Below are 18,163 nucleotides of genomic sequence, written 5' to 3' on the forward strand. Positions count from 1 at the left end.
GCACTGACGACAGAGCTTTGGTAGCCAAGAATGTGAAGTCACAACATCCCTCATCTGTCCTGGGGGATGGGGGGCAGGGGGTGCACCCCAGCACTCTGCGAGGTAAGGATGTACAGCACAATGTTACCCAGAGGTGTGTCACAGGGGTTGTCCCCTCCTGGGTGCTGCAGGCAGCAGCACAGTGAAGCAACCAGGTCTGTGTGGAGCCATCGGGTCTTCCCCGTCTGTCCATGCTGGCAGGAGGGCTGCGTTTCCTTCCCGGTGGGCAAGCAGCAGGAAAGCTGCAGGAGCTGGGGCACAGCCAGCCCTGGGAGAAGACACACTAAGCGCAGCCCAACAGCAGGAGGCACAGGACAGGCTGATTATTCCCTCTGGCCAGTGTAAGCGATGAAAAATGACATGTTTGCATTATCACCTTTTCTTTCCCATTTGATCCCTGACGGCGTCCGTGATGTGCGAGGGCTGCAGGTGGTCCAGCAGCCGGTGCAGCTCAAAGCAGGGACACGGCTCGCCGAGGGCCTGGTGACACAGTGACACGGTGCCCACACCGCCGCGCATCCCTGCTGGGGCTGGGGGTGCAGTGTGCATGGAGAGAATCACCCAGATTTTATTCTGACTTTTGTTTAGTTCCCCGTGAAATAATAAATGCCTGCTGCCTCTGGAGACGGGAGAGGATCAAAGTGAAACTTCCTCACATGTAACAGCCCCTGAATAACTAATATTCCCTTATAAAAGGCCTTGTTTTATACACCAAATACAGACGCAGATCAAAGCTCATCTCATTTCTCTAACAGCTCTCAGAAAACTTTGCAAGCCATCCAGGCACAAAAAGCACCCGCACGTGGCTGACACCAGTCCAAGACCCCTAACGGGACTCTGCTCACTTGTGCTGATATTCCAGAGCACGGTGCTGGGGAATGATCTGAGAGCCTCATTCGTGGAGGTCTAACCCAAGGGCATGCCACGCCACATCCCTGGGGTGCACAGCGGGTCTGCTGGGGTAGAAGCAGGTTATTGGGACGGGAGAAGGTAAAGGGCACAGGAAGGCAGAACCCAGATGAAAGCGGTGCCTGGAAGTCGGGAAGGAGCTTTCCTCCTCTTGGAAAAGATTTCAGGGAGTGTCAAAGCAATTAAAAAGCCAAGAGTGGCAGAGGAGAACAAGGAGGTAGAGAAGGACTGCTAGAAGTGTCAGTGGGAAAACAGGATTGATGGGAGTGAACGACAGGACAGCGCGTTACGTGAGCAATGAGACAACTGGCAGCAAAAAATCCATGCTCTGAGTAAGGGTAAGGGTAAGGAATGGGTTGGGGATCTAAGGTTTAGGGGTTAGGGTTGTTAGGGTTTCAAGAGAAAGTGCAGAGTCCTGTTGTGTGTGGGGTTTTGTAAAGGCTCCCCAAGGGAGTTCAGGTGTACCCAAAGGCTTCCGTTGGGAGCACTTTTGATGGGAGAAAGTGGCGCCGTATGTGTTTTTTAGGGTCCTAATTAGGGTTTGGTTTAGTGTTCCAGTTAGGGTTAAGTTCAGGGTTGTTTGCATAGAGAGGAGGTGCAGAGTCCTGTTGTGTGTGGGGCTGCATTAATGTTAGGGTTAGGGTTAGAGTTAGGTTTAGGTTTAGAGTTCGGGTTTGGGTTAGGGTTAGGTTAGGGTTACGGTTATGGTTAGGGTTTGGGATAGGGTTCAGGTTAGGGTTATGGTTAGGATTAGATTTAGGGTTAGGGTTAGGGTTAGCTTTGCCATTAGGGTTAGGTTAGAGTTAGGTTTAGGTTAGTGTTAGGGTTAGGTTTATGGTTAGGGTTTGGGTTAGGATTAGCTCCACTGTTAGGGTTAGGATTACGTTTAAGGTTAGGTTAGGGTGAGTATTAGGGTTAGAGTGGAGGTTAGAGAAAGGGTTAGTGTTCGGTTAGGGTTAGGGTTAGGGTTAGGGTTAGGGTTAGGGTTAGGGTTAGGGTTAGGGTTAGGGTTGTTTGCAAAGAGAGAAGGCACAGAGTCTAGTTGTGTGGGGGGTTGTGTTAGGGTTAGGGTTTAGAGGTTAGGGTTAGGTTAGGATTATAGTTACTGTTAGGGTTCGGGTTAGGGTTTAGAGGTTAGGGTTAGGTTAGGATTATAGTTACTGTTAGGGTTCGGGTTAGGGTTCAGGTTAGGGGTTACAGTTTGGTTAGGGTTAGGATTAGGGTGCTTGTTACAGTGAGGGTTAGGGTAAGGGTTAGTGTTCGGTTAGGGTTATGATTAGAGTTAGGTTTATGGTTAGGGTTTGGGTTACTTTTAGGGTTGTTTGCAAAGTGAGAAGGTGCAGAGTCCTGTTGTGTGGGGGCTTGTGTTAAGGCTAGGGTTAGGGTTAGGTCAGGGTTAGGGTTAGGGTTCAGGTTAGGGTTAGAGTGGGTGTTAGGGTTAGGGTTAGGGTTAGGGTTAGGGTTAGGGTTAGGGTTAGGGTTAGGGTTAGGGTTAGGGTTAGGGTTAGGGTTAGGGTTAGGGTTAGGGTTAGCTCCGCCATTGGGGTTAGGGTTAGGGTTAGCTCCGCCATTGGGGTTAGGGTTAGGGTTAGGTTAGCGTTAGAGCTAGGGTTAGGTTTAGGGTTAGGGTGGTGGCTAGGGTTACGGTTTGGTTAGGGTTAGCGTTTGGGTTATGGTTTGGGTAAGGCTTACTGTTATGGTTAGAGTTAGGGTTAGGGTTAGCTCCGCCATTAAGGTTAGCCTTAGGATTAGGTCAGGGTTAGGGATAGTGTTAAGCTTTGGATTACAGTTTTTGTTATGTTTAGGATTGAAGGAGCAGAGTCTTGGGGGGGGGGGGGGGGCGTTGCACAAAGGCTCCCCAAGGGAGTTCAGGTGTACCCAAAGGTTTCTGTTGGGAGCGCTTTTTGATGGGAGAAACTGGTGCCATATGCGTTTTTAGGGTCCTAATTAGGGTTAGGTTTCGGGTTTTGTTTGGGGTTGTCTGGAAGGAGAGAAAGCGCAGCGTCCTGTTGTGTGTGGGGTTGCATAAAGAATCCCAAAGGGCGTTTGGGAGTTTTCTGCCCAACAGGCAGACAAGGACCGAAGCTCCACAGGAAGCCCTCTTTTGCTTTCACACACCTCCCCCTACACTTCTCCAGAGAGTTTCTAAAAGGAGTTGGACATTGGTGATGTAGGGGATCCTACAGCCCTTAAAGCTGGGAAGACACACGTTGCATCATGCTGGGGGCTGCAGACAAGCAACACTCCTACCTCTGCTGCTGGCCTCATCAGCGTTACTCCTCCGTGCATCCCCATCCTGCAAACCAGATGTCAGCGTCTGCTGGTGCTGAGATAACCGAGCAGCCAGACCCAGCACAGCACAGTGAGCTCGCCCTCGCTCAGTATTTACCTCTGGGAACATCCTGCTAATTTACCTTGTCAAGCACACCCGTGGGCCTCGTGAAACCTGCAGCCTTTCTTCTCTAGCAGAAAAATAAAGCCTGCAACCACTTAGCCAGCCTGCTCTGACACAGCACAAAGTCAAAGTGAACCCACGCAACACCTAAGTGGAAACTTCCCATCACATCACCCGGGATCAATGACTCGACGGCATCAGTAATTGTGCTCAATCCTGCAAAACCTGGGCTGAGGAGAGGAGTCTCGAGGAATTTCTCTCCTTGGGCCTGATAGCTATCGCACGGCACCAGCAATGTCACGCAGCCATTGCAGAATCAATACGGGAACATCATTGTAAGAATTAACTGTATCTGACGATGCGTCCTTCTCTATTAGAATTATGATCTTGTCTAATTATGGATCTTTGCTGAACTTGTAATTATGAGTTTGGTACTGTGGCTTCCCACTAAGCTATTGCTTTCCTTCCACAAGGGATAGAGAAGTCAATGAAAGGATAATGGAAAATTCCTTTCAAGGATGCTGCAATGGCAAAATTTACCTAAACGGGAGGGAAAATACAATAGGGACTTTATGCAAGACAATTCCCTTGTTTACCCATTACTGAACACAAACAAAGGTGTTTTCTGCAGCATCGCTCAAGCCCTAACACAAATCTAAAAACCAGCTCTGCCTCCTGAGTTCCCCTCAAAGGCAGTCATCAAAGCTTCCCAGGTGAACAACTCCTCTTTCAAAGAAAAATAAATGTATTCTTCCCATTTATCTGTTCCTTTACATTTGCATACAAGAAGCATAAACGAACAACCCAAAGCCAATGTTCATGTCAGTAAGAATATCTTTGTACTGGGTGTACGCAGTGCAAGCGTGTTTCAAGGCACTGGCAGAGCACTTGACCTGATGGGGATGGTATAAGGGCACCAGGAAAGCAAAGCTGTGTTTGTTTTTCCTTCAAACACAATTTCCTGCTCCTTGCTTGGGCACCACCTCCCCTCTGCCAACAAAACAAAAACCAAACCCCAACCTCAGCAACTTTTCCGAAGTACCCATGGACTCGCCCACAGCCCAGGAGCTCAGATAACTCATTGAGAATACAACTCTTAGTTTGCCACACAACCGATTTCTTCCTTGTTTTCTAAAACAGGCATCAAAAAGTCTTTCAACTCCTAATCCATCTATATTAATACTGAAACAAGTAACTTAAGTCTTGATTTCTCTCCCTGCTTTTCATCAAAAGCTCCTTTTAAACTCAGTGGGAATTTCTCACGCTTCTAAAACACGCTGGGGGAAAAAATAAAACCCGAATTCCTTCCATTCATCAGGAACAAACGCCATACGCCATGCACACGTGTGTTGATTCCAGTGTGCAATCATCACGCTGATCATAGGTGTGGAGGCAATTTCACATTCAAATTAAACACATTGTGAGCATTTATCTGAATGCCTAATCACTGAAACAAACGGAGCTGCACTTGCGGCGCTGGGCGCAGGCACCTACCTAGCACGCTGCTCTCTGCCAACGCCGGGCTCGGTGTGGAAAGCCAACGGAGGGAGCAGCCCCCTGTGCAGTTATTAAATCGCTTCCCAACAGAGTTATTTCCTGACAGCAATTTTGCAAGTGCAGCAGCAGCAAGGCTTGTGCTGGCCTCCTCCAAAAAGACTGGGAAGTGGACAAAACGCTTTGGTATCGTGGCACTGCAGGAAACACGGACACTGGTTTCGAACTGCAGCCAACAGTGCCATATCTCAGCTGTGCTAACTCACAAAACTCTGGTCTGTAAATCCCTGCCCCGGCCCTCATTTTGGATTCGTTCCTTTTAATTGCATCTGTGTTGGGAGGGAGCGGGGGAACTCCCCGTCGGGCAGGTGCTGCAGGTCCCAGGCAGAAGAGCAGCACCCAAAAAATTCTCTGCCCCTGAGCCACCCCAGCGCTGGCCTGGCAGTGGGATGTGGGAAAGGGGCTGGGGAGCCACTGCTTGGGCTGCTGACGTATTTAACATAACCAACGCCAGAAACAATCACAGAAATATTAAGCACCTCAACGACACCGCTGGGAAACGTTACTGATGGATCCTGATAGATCCTGCACCCTGCTGCATGGCGGACACGGCGCTGGGATACCCTCACCATGCAGACTGCTCGCACGGCCCTCACCCACAGCCGCGTGGCAGCAGCTGGCATCGCCCCAGGGCAGAGCCACGGTGCTCAGCTCTTTTTTTCTCTCTTACACCCATTCACGCCATGGGTGGCTGTTTCGTTCTTACCTTTGCTTCGCCTCCTGCTCCGGTACTGCTCGGTGTAGAAGGTGAGCTGGGTTTCATCGTCTGCCTCCGAGCCCGAGTTGCCTTTGGCGCGTCCAAACCCGATGCCACCTGCAAGCAGCAGAGCAGAGCGGATCAGTGCTGACAGGGGGCGTGCAGCAGTGCAAGCAGCGAGCTCCTCCGCACGGCCGGTGCCTGTGGGGTCCAGTAACGGTGCCTTTAGGGTCCCCACCACAGAGCGGGGGGCTGCTCCCCCTCCCTGCAGCATCAGCTCACCCCAACAGCCACAGGACAGCCAGCAGCACGCATCCTTACGCTGCCTGCCAGGCTCCAACGCCATGAATATCTGGCACAAGCTCCACAAGGCGCTGGGCTGGCTCTCAAGCATTGAGGTCTGCCTGCTGAGGGAGCTGGGGACACTGAGGGACCCCCCTGCGTCCCCGTGCCAGTGCCCAGCTGCTAGGGAGGAGCAGGCATCTGAAAATCAGCACGGACTGGCAGAAAGCCTGCAATCCTAACAAAGTTTTGAGCAAAAAGGTCTCTGGGGCTTGCCAGTGGGCCTTTAAACTGCCATTAAAATATTTTAGTGTTTTTTAAAAATCCTTTATTCTGGGCAGAAGCACAATTTCTTGGCAGGAGGACAGAAAATGAAAGTGCTGCCTTCTGCCCTGGGAAATTCTTCACCGCCAGGATGATGGGTGGGCAGGCAGAGCCCCGGGGGCAGCCTGGAGCTCCCGCACAGGGGGATGTGCTGCTACCCCTCTGTGCCCTGACCCCACGCAGCACCCTCAGGGCAGCAGGAGAAGGAAGGGAAGCAGTCCCAGCATCTCCCTTCCTCCTGCAAGCAGCCGGGAGGACTCAGCGCTTGCACATAGGTCCGGGGACTTCACAGCCTCAGCGTAAGCCACCCCCTGCTCTTATTCAGACCTCCCCATCACAGCAAAGATCCCACTTCAACTAAGGTTTTGAGGGGCAAGGCTGCGTGGTAAGAACAATACAGCATATTTTCATCAGGGAGAAAATCTGACCCACGTCCACGGGCTGCAGCCCTGCCAAGCATCCCCTCTGCAGCCCCACAGGGACAGCCCCGGTCCCCTCTGCTCCCAGCGGTGCCCAGGGGCAGGGACAGATGCTGACCACAGGTTTTCCCCCTGGATGAAAGGAGGGAAATGAGCTGCTGGTGCCTGCTGCAAACGCCAGGGCCAGCGGGGAGCAAGCAGCAAGTCCTGGTGGGGCAGCAGGAACGGCTACAGCAGGGCTGCAAAACCAGCAACCAAAGCAAAACCCCTCAGGGAAGGACGAGGAGGGGAAGGGGATCAGGTTCTGCTTGGCCAGGCCCTGCTCTAACAGCGGTGAGTGCTGCCAGCCCGCATCCCAGCCCCTGCAGCTGCCCTGTGTTTGTTTGCCGGTTGCGTGGCGGTGATGGATGGCTCTGACATGTTGAATTACTCAGGCTGGATGTCTTCGGAGAGCTGGTGACAGCAATATTGCATTTTCTTATTACCCAGAACCATGCAGGATGTCAAAGTACGAGAGGTGGGGACCCGCGCCAGCCCACAGCAGACACAGCTCCTCCGACCCAGCGCGCGGTGCCCGGTGAGGACCCGCAGCACCGGGCAGGGAAGGGCTTTTATCCATCCCACCCGCTGGGGACACCGGGATTCATTCTGCCCGTGGTTTGCAGGGAGAAATGAGCACGCAGGATGGAGCAGTGCTGATCTGTGACTGATCCCACCACGACTCTGGTGGGTCCAGAGCCTTGCAGAAGCCTCCCCTGGGCCGGCTGCGTGTCGGGGCGCTGCTGCCAGCACGTGGAGCCCGGCCGGGATGCTCAGGGCGAGAGCACCAACGCTGCTGCCATCTGCCTGCAGCCGCTGGGAGGGAAAAGAGACCCTGATCACTGCAACCGATCAGGGAAGAGTCCCTTCGACATGGGAACAATGACACCAAGGCGCCTGGGACCAGTGATGCACGGGCAGTGCTGTGCTAGCAGCCCCTGGGCTGCCCGGGCTCCCCATGGTGCAGCACTGCGCAGGAGCTTTTTAGGAAATAAGACCTGACGCCGTGCTCAGTTCCCAAAAAACATGCCAAAAATAAAAAGACCACAAGATTTTGAGTCCTGTTTTAGAGGTTTACATCTGCAAAGCACAGCAACGTGCTCTGGAAGGACTCGCAAACCCTGCTGCTGATTTCCCCTGGGGCTGGCACCCAGCAGCACCCCAGTGCAGCCCCTTGCCACCGACACCCGAGGATGGAACCGGACCACAAGGACGGCACTGGAGAAGCAAACAAATTCCCATGTCCCGTGGCCGGGACCAGCCCCACGGCGACAGGCAGATGTCTCAATAAAGGTGCTCTCGTCACTAATCCTGTTTGCAGATTTACAAGCTCGCTAATCCCCTCAAACAGATCCCGGCTCAGCCCCGCGCTGGGCAGGGTGCGCGCTGCCGTTTCCGAGTCAGGCGTTCATTTAGATGGAGCGAGGCAAGGATCCAACACAAACACATCCCGTGGACGCATAATTAAAGAGTCTGTCCTTAATGAGCACCTCTTACAGCCCAGCCAGGGCTGCAGAGCCCCTGTAATTTGGGCACCTGGGCTGTCCGAGTGCAGGTGCACAGACCCCAGGGCTCCAGGCGTCCTGCAGAGCAGCCCCAGCATTGCTCCCCCGGGCTGCTCAGGGGGGGCAGCAGGGCCACCAGCACCCCCACAGCCCCTCCACGGGGGACGGGACACAAAGCAGCCAGGAGGGTGCAGATTTTCTGCAATTTTCCTATTAAGAGGTTCAGCTGCCAGGCAAGAACTAAGGAAGCGAGACGCAGGAGCCGCAGGCTCTGTCCTCCCGAGAGCCTCTTTGCTGGCCAGCCCCACGTGTGTTTTTTAAATGCATGTTTCTGTCATTAAAAATAAATAAATAAATAAATAAATAAAAGCAAACGTGAAATTTTAAATCCCTCCCCCAAAGTCAGGAGGTGATGGAGCTTCCCACACACACGACCGTGGATACAGAGCAGATCACGGCTGAGTTAAAAATGAGGAAATAAGAACTGGGAGCTCTCTGGGCAGCTCCTGTCAGAGGCTCTCACAACCCTGGCCCTGCCTGCTAACATAAAAGGGTTTCCCACACCCGTCCCCTCCAAGAAGGGGCCAAACCCTGACCCCGCAGCTTTCGCTGCCCACGACCTCCCTGCAGGATGGCGGCTGCTGCCTGTGCCGCAAGCTGGAGCCACACAATTAGGTAGGTGGGAGGTTTCAGGTGAATTCATTTACCCCCCAAAAGCGTGCCACAAAACTGAAATGCTGCCTACCCAAACGTGCCCGGAGAAAGGTAAATCAGAAGTGGAGAGGGGGGAAAAAAAGCACGCAAACATTTTATCTTGAAATGTGGACAATCAATGCAAAAATGACAAAAGGAAGGAGCCTCTAAAAAATGAAGCACTCCGCTCAGTTTGTCATTGCAGCAGGCGTGTACACACACACACACACACACACACACACACGGGCACAGTTTCCAGTTAATTACAATTCTTCCTTCTCATCGATCTTCACTGTCCCTTCCCTGGACCACACCGTGCTCCTGCAGCAGGATGTGCCCAGCTCCCTCCCAACCCTTCCAGCGCTCGCACAGCCCACGGGGGCACCCTCGGGGTCCACTTTCAGCAAGGAGCAGCCGAGGGGAGCTGGATGCTTTGACCCAGATGAAGGGAATGCCCTGTCTGAACCCCAAAAACCTCCCCAGCAAAACCAACAGCTCCATGGGAAGGGGGGCAAAGGAAAGGAATTGAAAATGCAGCGGGGATGGGACAGCCTGCCCAAGCCCAGCCCTGCCTGTGAAGCTTTTGGTAAGTTATGGCACAGGGCAGACCTCTAAAATGTATTGAGACACAGCCCTGACCAACACTAAATCAGGTCTCGGGCCCAACAACCTGTTAATCACTTATTTATTTTAAAAGGGGAGAGCACCACGGAGCCTTCCCGCTGACCACGGAAGGTGAGACGAGCCGCGCACGGAGGGCAGGACATCTTGGCCACCAGCCCCAGCACGACGCTGCACTTCGGGACACTTTTTACCAACACAACGATGATTTTTACAAATACAGCGATGATTTTTGTTTACAAATACAAAATGCACCAGTGGCCAGGGTGCTTTTAAGTGCCTACCCCAGGAGAGGGCACCAGACCCCGCTTGGAGCCCCGGCCTCACCCAGCGCAGTGCGACCCTGTCCTGCTGCTGGCCTGGGGACACCGGGCTGGGGGTGCCCCAGGTGTCCCCGCCTTGGAAAAGTGCAGGTGGGTGAAACCCAAGACAACGAGGCTGCTCCAATTAGCACCGTAATTAATGGGCATCCTGCTAAAGAGAGCTGGGCTGGAGGAGTAATTTCATTTTTTTCCCCCCTCCATCTGATTTTCGAAATCTCTCCTTGTCAGCTCCGAGGGATGCTGGTGCCGTGCATCACGCACTGCATCCACTCGGGATCTGCAGAGCCACCAGCGCTCCTGGCAGGACACCTAACCCGAGGAGCCCAGGGCAAACCCCAACAGCTCCGTTCTGCTGTAGGACTGAAAGATGCACAAAGAAACCCAGCGCCCCCACAAGATTGACTTCCCAGCTCAGGGACCAGCCCTGGACCCCAAAAACCCTGGTGACCAGCTCCTGAACGTGGCCCCACAAAGCACGGAGCCCGTCCTGACCCACCCCAGAGCTCGGTGAAGTTCCGCTTCTGCACCTGCGCCCCCGTTATCCCCACTCCCTGTATTACTTATAAACCCTAAATACAGCCCACTCGATAGAAGTGTTTGGGGAGAAAGTTTGTATGAAACAGGCATTCCAAAAAAGGAAAAAAAAAAAAAAGTGGTACTGTAAATAGAGAGGGGGATTTGGGCACTTTTTTTTTTTGTTTGTTTGATTTTGGTTTGTTTTTTTTTAAAAAAGCAAAATCATGGTAAAATACAGGCATTCCCAGAGCTGTTAGAATCCCTTAGTGCAGGATCAGAGGCAGTGGCAGGCAGCAGGCAGCGCTTTAAATGCTCTTAGCGGGGGGAAGCGGAGCAAGGCAGAGCTCATCCGAGCTGTCTGTGCTGGGCTGGGTGTCGGGTTTGTTTGTTTTCCACTGCGGTTTTTATTCCTCCCTTCTTTCCGTGAGGCACTCGGAGCCTTTCTGGAGCCTTTCTGCAAAGGAGGAAATCCTTTTGCTGAGAGCAGTTCCTGCCGAGCGAGCACTCCAGCTGTAGGACTCTGATGAGGTTAAGCATTAATTAAATCGAACCGCGAGGAAATAATTACACACACGCATCCGTCAGGCCGACTTGTCACTACCCAGTAACAAAGTTGGATGCAAACTCCATCAGCACAACTGTCATGTGGCTGTTAGGGGGAAATAAATGCATCCCAAACGGACAATTTCATTTAGAGAGAGGGAAAAAAAAAATGGATTGCGAAGGATTAATGAGGCGAAGGGTTTGTGTTTGCAGTTGGATGTAAAATGCAAACATCCTACATCGTGATATCATCATTTAACCTTAATGTGCGGGAGCGCTCCGACTGCCTGCCCGCCGGAGGGACGATTAACGCTGGCCCTAAAACCCAAATTTCCGAATGGGAGGGGAGTGGAGGAGGCGTGGAGACATCGCTCCTGACCCCGCACAGCGCCCGGCCTCGCTTCACGTGCGGACAGAAATGGGAACGGGAGGGGAGGGGAGGGGATGGTGCCGCTGGGAGCTCTTTGCTGGAGTTGCCGGAGCTGCCTTGGTTCTCAGGGCTCTTTTGGTGGTTTCTGGTGATTAAATCTTTGCAATTTTCTCAGGGAAGACTCCCATAAATCTCCCCTTAAAGTGTACGGGGTCTGGTACGCCCTAGGGCTCCCCACCGTGTCCGAGGGTGCATGCACACAACCACCAGCGTGAGCGCTTCATGGAGGAGCAGAGCCCCACGGAGCCACCGGCACAGAAAGCTCGGGGTGCAGGCACCCCGCTCACCCCACAAACCTGCTGCTGAAAGGGCACCCCCGGCACACAGCCCCCGAGAGAACAGATGCTTTTGAGAGAAGAAAGTTCAGCAAGGGGCAGGGCAGGGAGATTTGTGGCCATGCAGCTGGGTGTGCTCTGCCTCCCAGGGGTCCCCGCTCCCTGCTGGATGCGCAGACAGCAGCAGCAAAGCCCCAAAGCAAAAAAAAATCCTTTTCACAGCATGGAGCTGGCCAAACACGCTCCTGGGGGTGTGCAGAAAACCTCCTGCCTGGAAGATCTTCTGGAGGATGCTCAGAAGACCTCAGCCTGCCCTGGGGCACCCTTGGGTGGGTGCAGAGGGTTTGGTGGGAGGCAGCGAGCAGCAGCAGGGAGCTGGGGCAGGCGGCACCCCAGGGATGGGGGCTCAGCACCTCGGCTGGGGGCTGGCTGCAGCAGTGCCCATCGTGCGTCCTCCCAGCTCAGGGAGGACGAATCGACGTGCCCCACTAACGACCAGAAAGCCTCTTGCCTACGTGTGCTTTAAAGGGGAAATAAAATAATAATAATAAATAAATTAAAAAAAAAATCAGGGTAATTTCAGCAGACAGTCACTTTGGACCCTAAAACATGCCCCCCTCCTCCTCCCTGTGTATGCTAAAATGCAGATATATGGATTTGAATAACTACTAGAAAACAAACCAAATAATTTAAACCAGTTAAAGAGTCAGAACATTTTCTTCACACTAAGTGAATAATTTATGGGCAGAGCTGAAAAAAAAAAAAAAAAGCTCTCTCCAGGCCTGTATTGCAGGAAAATGTATCCAGAATAAAAGATCACATTTCAGACTCATAAATAAATGAAAAACAAAACCAAGAGTAAACAGAAAGCAAAGTATTTCCTCCCTAGCTCCCCGCAGCGTGCCGGGCAGACGCGGCCAGGCCCCCTCCTGCCTAGCCGTGGGGCCAAATCCTGCCCCGGGGCTGTGCCAGCCCACCTTCTCCTTTCGCTCCAGCCTGGTTGCCAAAGCTACACCAAGCCTGGCGGCACCCCAGCACGCTTTGCAGTGCCCTAAAACGCTGCTCCCGCCCTCTGCGTGACCCCTAAAATAAGTGCAAACTAACCAAAATACTGCGAGCACCGGCAGAGCGCGGTGAGGGGAGGTCCCAGGGATGCCAGCTACATCCAAAATGAGCCTCAGCCATTTCTGCAGCTAAAGCCTTTCCATGAAATGGCATTTCACACCCGTGACACCCCAGCTAGGCAGGGCGGCTGGGCAGGGAGCAGCCTCACACCGGACCCAGACGCATCCCTGGGGAGGACACGGGGTGGCACCGCTCCTATCCACCTCCACCAGCCCATGCGGAGGATGCTGCGGGGGGTTTCCCTCCTCACCCCACCACCGAGGAGCTCCAGGGGTCCCTCTGGGCCAAGCCCCTTGTTCCTTTACACCCGGGCCAAGCCACCGGGACACGGCACATCACCAGCAGCAGCCTACCTCGGGGCCGGCTCCGGCGTTTGCGTCTCCCCACGGAGGTGCTGCGCAGCGCGGGCTGGAGCTGACCGATCTCGATGGGCGTGTTGGTGCGGAAACTCTCCTTGAACTTCTGCATCAGGGACTCCACCGTCTCCTGCGTCACCTCGGGAGCTGCAACACCAACAAAGGGACTGTGGTTAGAAGGTGCCCCAGTGCCCCCAGCCCCACCGGCACAGCCCTTTCCTCAGGGAGCCTCAGCCCCTTGGGGCAGCATGGGACACCAGCCTGCCAGGTCACCCAGAGAGCACCTCCCAACCTCTCCCAAAAACACAGAAACAAGCAAAGGAGGAGTTTACAGAAACTACATTTTTTTTTCATGTTGCTTTACAGCTCTCTTGATCATTCCTTGCCCCTTCCTGCACTCGGAAGCCTTGTCCCAAGGGCTTAAAGCAGGCAGAACCCCACCGGCAGCCACACGGAGCCTGCATCCCAACCCCAGGCTTAGCAGCTTTTGGGTTCTCCATTTACACTGCTCAAGCCCAGAAAAGACTTTGCTTCGATAGACCACGGCAGACTTGCTGATATTTATGCAACTGCTCTCCCAGTTCTCACCCCCCAGCACCCAGAAATACCTTTAAAAAAAAAATAACAAAACCCCTAAAAAAAGCAGAACCGCCCTGCCAAACCCTCCACAGCAGGTAGAAAACAAAAATGCTTGCAAATGGCAAAGATGAAATTCAGAATCAAAAGTTCTGTCCTTCAGAAGGTCACAGAGGTCACTCGGGTTTAACAAACAGCCCAGCCTCCGTCAGCCCCCCGAAAAAAATCATCAGCACAACACCACCTCTGGCTCCGTCCCCATCACAAGGGTCCCGGAGCCTCGGGTTGGCTCAAGAAGCTCACCCAGCCTGCAGAGCACCCACGGGGGCTGGTGCAGACCACGCACGTCCTGCCCACCTGGGGATCAGCCCCAGCATTTTGGAGCTCCCCAGGTGATGCCCAGACCCACCGCAGCCCCGGCAGAGCTGTGCTGGACCAGGAGGGGCTCAGGGTGCGCGGCTGCCCCGCACCGTGGTCTCTGATCCCCCCTGCAGCTCGTGGGGAGCCTGTGTTAGTGCGCAGTGAGGAGGTGGTCGGGCAGGACAGGGTGTTTGTAATCCTCAACGAGGATTTGGCTCACACGGGGAGACACAGAAGGCTCCAAAAGTGGCCGTGCAGAGCCCCAAGCACGCAGAGCATCCTGCCCGCACTGCCAAGGAGGGCAGGGGGAGCAGGGAGCAGGGAGCAAGGTGTGCCAGCTCCAGGAGAGGGTTTCCAACCTCACAGCTCCTCCGGACAGCAGGGGCCCTGCAGCCCCAAGGCACCTGTGTCTGTCCTGAGGGATTGAAGCTTTGTGGCACCCCAGGGGGTTCTCTACACCCGCATGCCACAGAGGTGCTTAAAATTTGCCAAGGCTGTCACAAGGGGATGCAGAGGAGCCGCCCGGCTGCTGCTCCTTGTCTGCGCAGGCACACCAGGAGGGCTCGGAGAGCTTCTGCATGAAGCCATCAGCCTGGTGCTGCCACACAGAGCGAGGATCAGACTCGCTGCCTGGTGAGCACTGAAGGTGGACGCATTTCAGGAAAGCTCCAGAGAGATGTTGGCCTCAGGGAGCAGCCACGCTGCATCTCCCGATTATGTGACATCAGGGTCCCCCAGGCACCACACCTCAGAGCCCCACAAACCCCCTTGAGAGGAGAGCTTCCAAGCAGCAAGCACCACGGGACCCTGTGGTGCTGGATCCCCCTTCAGACACCATCCTGGGGGAACTATAAAGCAGGGAAAGGTCCCAAAAGAGCACCTCGTGCCCTCCTCTGTGCTATTCCCAACAGCACAGCACGCGTCCCAGCACAGGGACGGATGCTGGGGGAGCAGCAGCCGGTAGCAGGCACGGCTCAGCCCCCGGCGTGGTGCCTGCAGGATGCAGGAAGGAGGAGGTGGAGATGTGCTTGCAGCTCATGAGGAACCATGGAGAGGTTGCAGCTCCTGCATGTTCCCTGTTCGGCTGAGAGGAGCCATGGGGTGGCCGCTCCCCACCTGGCCACTGCGCTCTGCACCTCCGTCCGCAGCCATCCCAAGGCTCCTGTGCTCATCTGTGGGTAGCAGGGGAAGGGAGCAGGGAACGGGTATCGTCTTCATAGGGAGACAGCCAGAGCAGCCACCAGCTCTTTGCAATGCTGCGGGTATTTAGTCTAACTCCAGGAAGGAGAGAAAGAAAACCCAAGGGTCTGACCACTCAGCCCGTGTGCACTGGCACATCCGTGGCCTTTCTACCCCTGAGCGCTGGGGTTTGGAGCAATGCAGAAAAATGTGAAGATCCCCATGCCAACGTGATCTCAGCAAAAGGAATTTGATGTGGCCGGTGGGGCAGAACCAGAAGGAAACCCCCACTGACAACGGAAAGGTAGCTGTGCTTAAAGCGGCACAGCAACGGGGGGCACGGGTTAAGGGAGGACCCTCCCGCACTGCCAGCCACGACGAAAAGGAGGGAGAAGACAGCAAAGACGACAACATCCAGCAACGCCAGGGTGCACCATGCTGATCGAGGCTACCAGGACCCTACTGAGCCTGGGGGTGCCCACCACAGCTGACCCAGAACCCCCAAACTGCAGCCCCGGCTTTCCCCCCACCAACACGCACACTCTGCCACGGGTGGACGGAGACCTCGCAGCCACACGTGCTTGGCTCTGGACGCACCAGGACCACTGGGCAGAGCCCACCACTTGCCTCCTCTCCTGCCCCCAGCTCCCAAGGGGAAGGAGCTGGATTCATCGGGACGTAGCTCACACCTCGTCACCGCTTCGGGAGTTTTCGAAGCCCCGCAGGGGTGGTGAGATCCGCCCCAGGGCTTGGCACAGCACCGCCACCATCTCGGTCTCACTGCGTCCCAACAACGCCTCTGGCAGCACGGAGGCAGCCCAGCACCCAGCTGAAGCAGAGGAAACGCCGGGTTCCTCAGCCTCCGCAGAATCAGCCTCCACCTCCACCAGCGAGCTGAGGACACAGCTGAAGGTCGCCGTACCTTTGTAGAGCACATCACACATCGCACACCTCCCTCCTGTCCACCCCCGTACGCTATTCTGAAAGGGATTTGTTCTCCTTATGGCTCCCCTATTCGTTTGCACATCTCCCACAAAACAATTCAGCTCAATAGCCTTTCTTTCTTTCTTTTTTTTTTTTTATTTTCTGGCACAAATTGCAGTGAGAAAATATGTTCTTTGGCTTAAAAATTACAAAACCCAAAAAGTCATCAGCGGAACAGTGTGATTTGGGTAAAAATACTCCGCAACCACGATGGGAAGCAGCAGCGTTTGTACCAGCCTCCGTGGGACTCCCACTGCAGCGAGGAGAGCTGTGCCTGGGCTTTGGGGGTTGTTTGGGGGAGAGAGACCCAAACCAGCCCCTTACCTCCCATGGCCAGAAAGAAGCCCTCAGCCTTGCTGTTGGGATGTTTTAATTTCTCTGCACATCCTCAGAGGATGCTCGCTGGAGAAATGCCCTCAGCCTAAGCTCCTGCAGCCACAGAGCCCCTGGGTACACTCAGTCCTACAGTGGGGAAGGAGGAGGACTGGCAGCTTCTCTCCAAACTCAGCGCCTTGGTGAGATGCTGGAGAGCTGCAGAGCCCCACAGCCCAGCCTGCAGCACGTCCAGACACAGCGGCGAGGCTCAGGAGTCCACAAAGGGAACAGCTTCACTGAGCGTCCCAGTGCTTGGTGCTTGGCTTCAAAGTTCAGGTCCCCGGAGCCACGAGCATCCCTGCCCTCACGCACCACCTGCACCCTCAGAGAGAACAGGGAAGGCAACGCCTGCGTGTAGCGGAGCCTCCCACGCTAGATATTGAGCAAAAAGTATTTAAAAATATCTGGGTTTGTAAGCACCTGGTTTTCACGTTGCTCTCTTTGATTTCTGAGTGTCCAAGGGTCGCAAATCGATCTCCTGGTGGTTAAGATGCTCCCAGGTTCGGAGGGGAGGCAGCAGCGAGAAGCCTGGCGAGCAGCTCGAGCGCTGCTCAGCTGAACACGCCGCTGCGCCGGGATCGAAATGCTTCACGAGAAGACGTCAAACTAAATTAAGGATTAACTGCAAAAGTTTGGATGCAATTAGGAGTCAAGGTTGGAGGGGTTTTAGCTCCTCATTTACTTTGACTTTTGCATTCCTTTCTGCTGGCCCCGTGACCACGCGCACGATGCTGCCTCCGCATCTCAGAGGCCAGCTCCTCGTGAGAGCAGCTCCTTCCCTCTCACCGACTGCTTCCAGCATTTTTTGACCAATTCACCTTCAGAGCACAGAGGAGGGTGCTCTCCTGTCAGCCACTGGTGCTCTGACAGCCTCACGTACCACTACAGCCGTAACGCGCTCTGTAAGCATCAGGTACGTTCAGTGGTTTAATACCGGTGTAATTGTTACCTCTAAATCAACCCCCTGACTTTCCATAAGCTTGTTTTGATGTTACTGGAGGGGCATTTTGGAGATTTCTATTTTACAAAGTATTTTAAGAAATCGACTTTCCCATCCTGCTTGGGATGAGCACGACTGTCACAATGCTGGAGGTTTCCACGTGCTGGGAGTCCTCCCTGCTCACCTGCTCTAAATAATGGGTGTTTGTTGTCTTCCGAAGCATGAAATAAGCAACGGTGTTTGTTCTACAACTGGGATGTGGGCTGATTTCCAACACTGCCACCCTAAAGGTACAAAGCTCCACAAAGCGGAGAGCTTCGCTAGCATAAAATTAGATAATTATGACAAAGGCTACGTGATAAAGGTAGGAGAGATTTGTACGACCATTTTACCCTTACAGGGACGCCAGCACAGCTGGATAGCAAAGTCCTGCAACTGAGTACAGTGAATCTAAAGACCTAGGAAACATTAAAAACTACCAGGCCTGCTCTTTAGCCAGCCACCACACAGCTCTGCCACCTCCTGCCTTGAGCAAGAGCCCCCGTCCCCATCGGTCCCCTGCTGTCCCCCCATGTGCAGCCACACCAGGTCCAAGCAGGACTAGGAGAGTACACGGCCAGCTCAGCGGCTGTATAAATAACCCATTATATGCATATAAAATCCAAATATATATATATAAAATATAAAAAATATTTATATAAGCA

At 54.0% G+C, this 18,163-nt stretch overlaps 1 protein-coding gene across 10 annotated transcripts in view; it reads right to left on the reverse strand.

The window, feature by feature from the left end:
* ASTN2 (astrotactin 2) overlaps positions 1-18,163 on the reverse strand; it is a 331,775-nt gene that overhangs the window by 207,587 nt on the left and 106,025 nt on the right. For all 10 annotated transcript variants that reach the window (XM_072025073.1, XM_072025071.1, XM_072025070.1 and 7 more), the window contains exons 4-5: positions 13,043-13,192; positions 5,604-5,711 (exon numbers count right to left, since the gene is read on the reverse strand). In XM_072025073.1, coding sequence (XP_071881174.1) covers positions 5,604-5,711; positions 13,043-13,192 — 258 coding nt within the window. The remainder of the gene's footprint in view (positions 1-5,603; positions 5,712-13,042; positions 13,193-18,163) is intronic.

Source organism: Anas platyrhynchos, chromosome 18 (assembly GCF_047663525.1).
Source record: "Anas platyrhynchos isolate ZD024472 breed Pekin duck chromosome 18, IASCAAS_PekinDuck_T2T, whole genome shotgun sequence".
Lineage (NCBI taxonomy): Eukaryota > Metazoa > Chordata > Aves > Anseriformes > Anatidae > Anas > Anas platyrhynchos.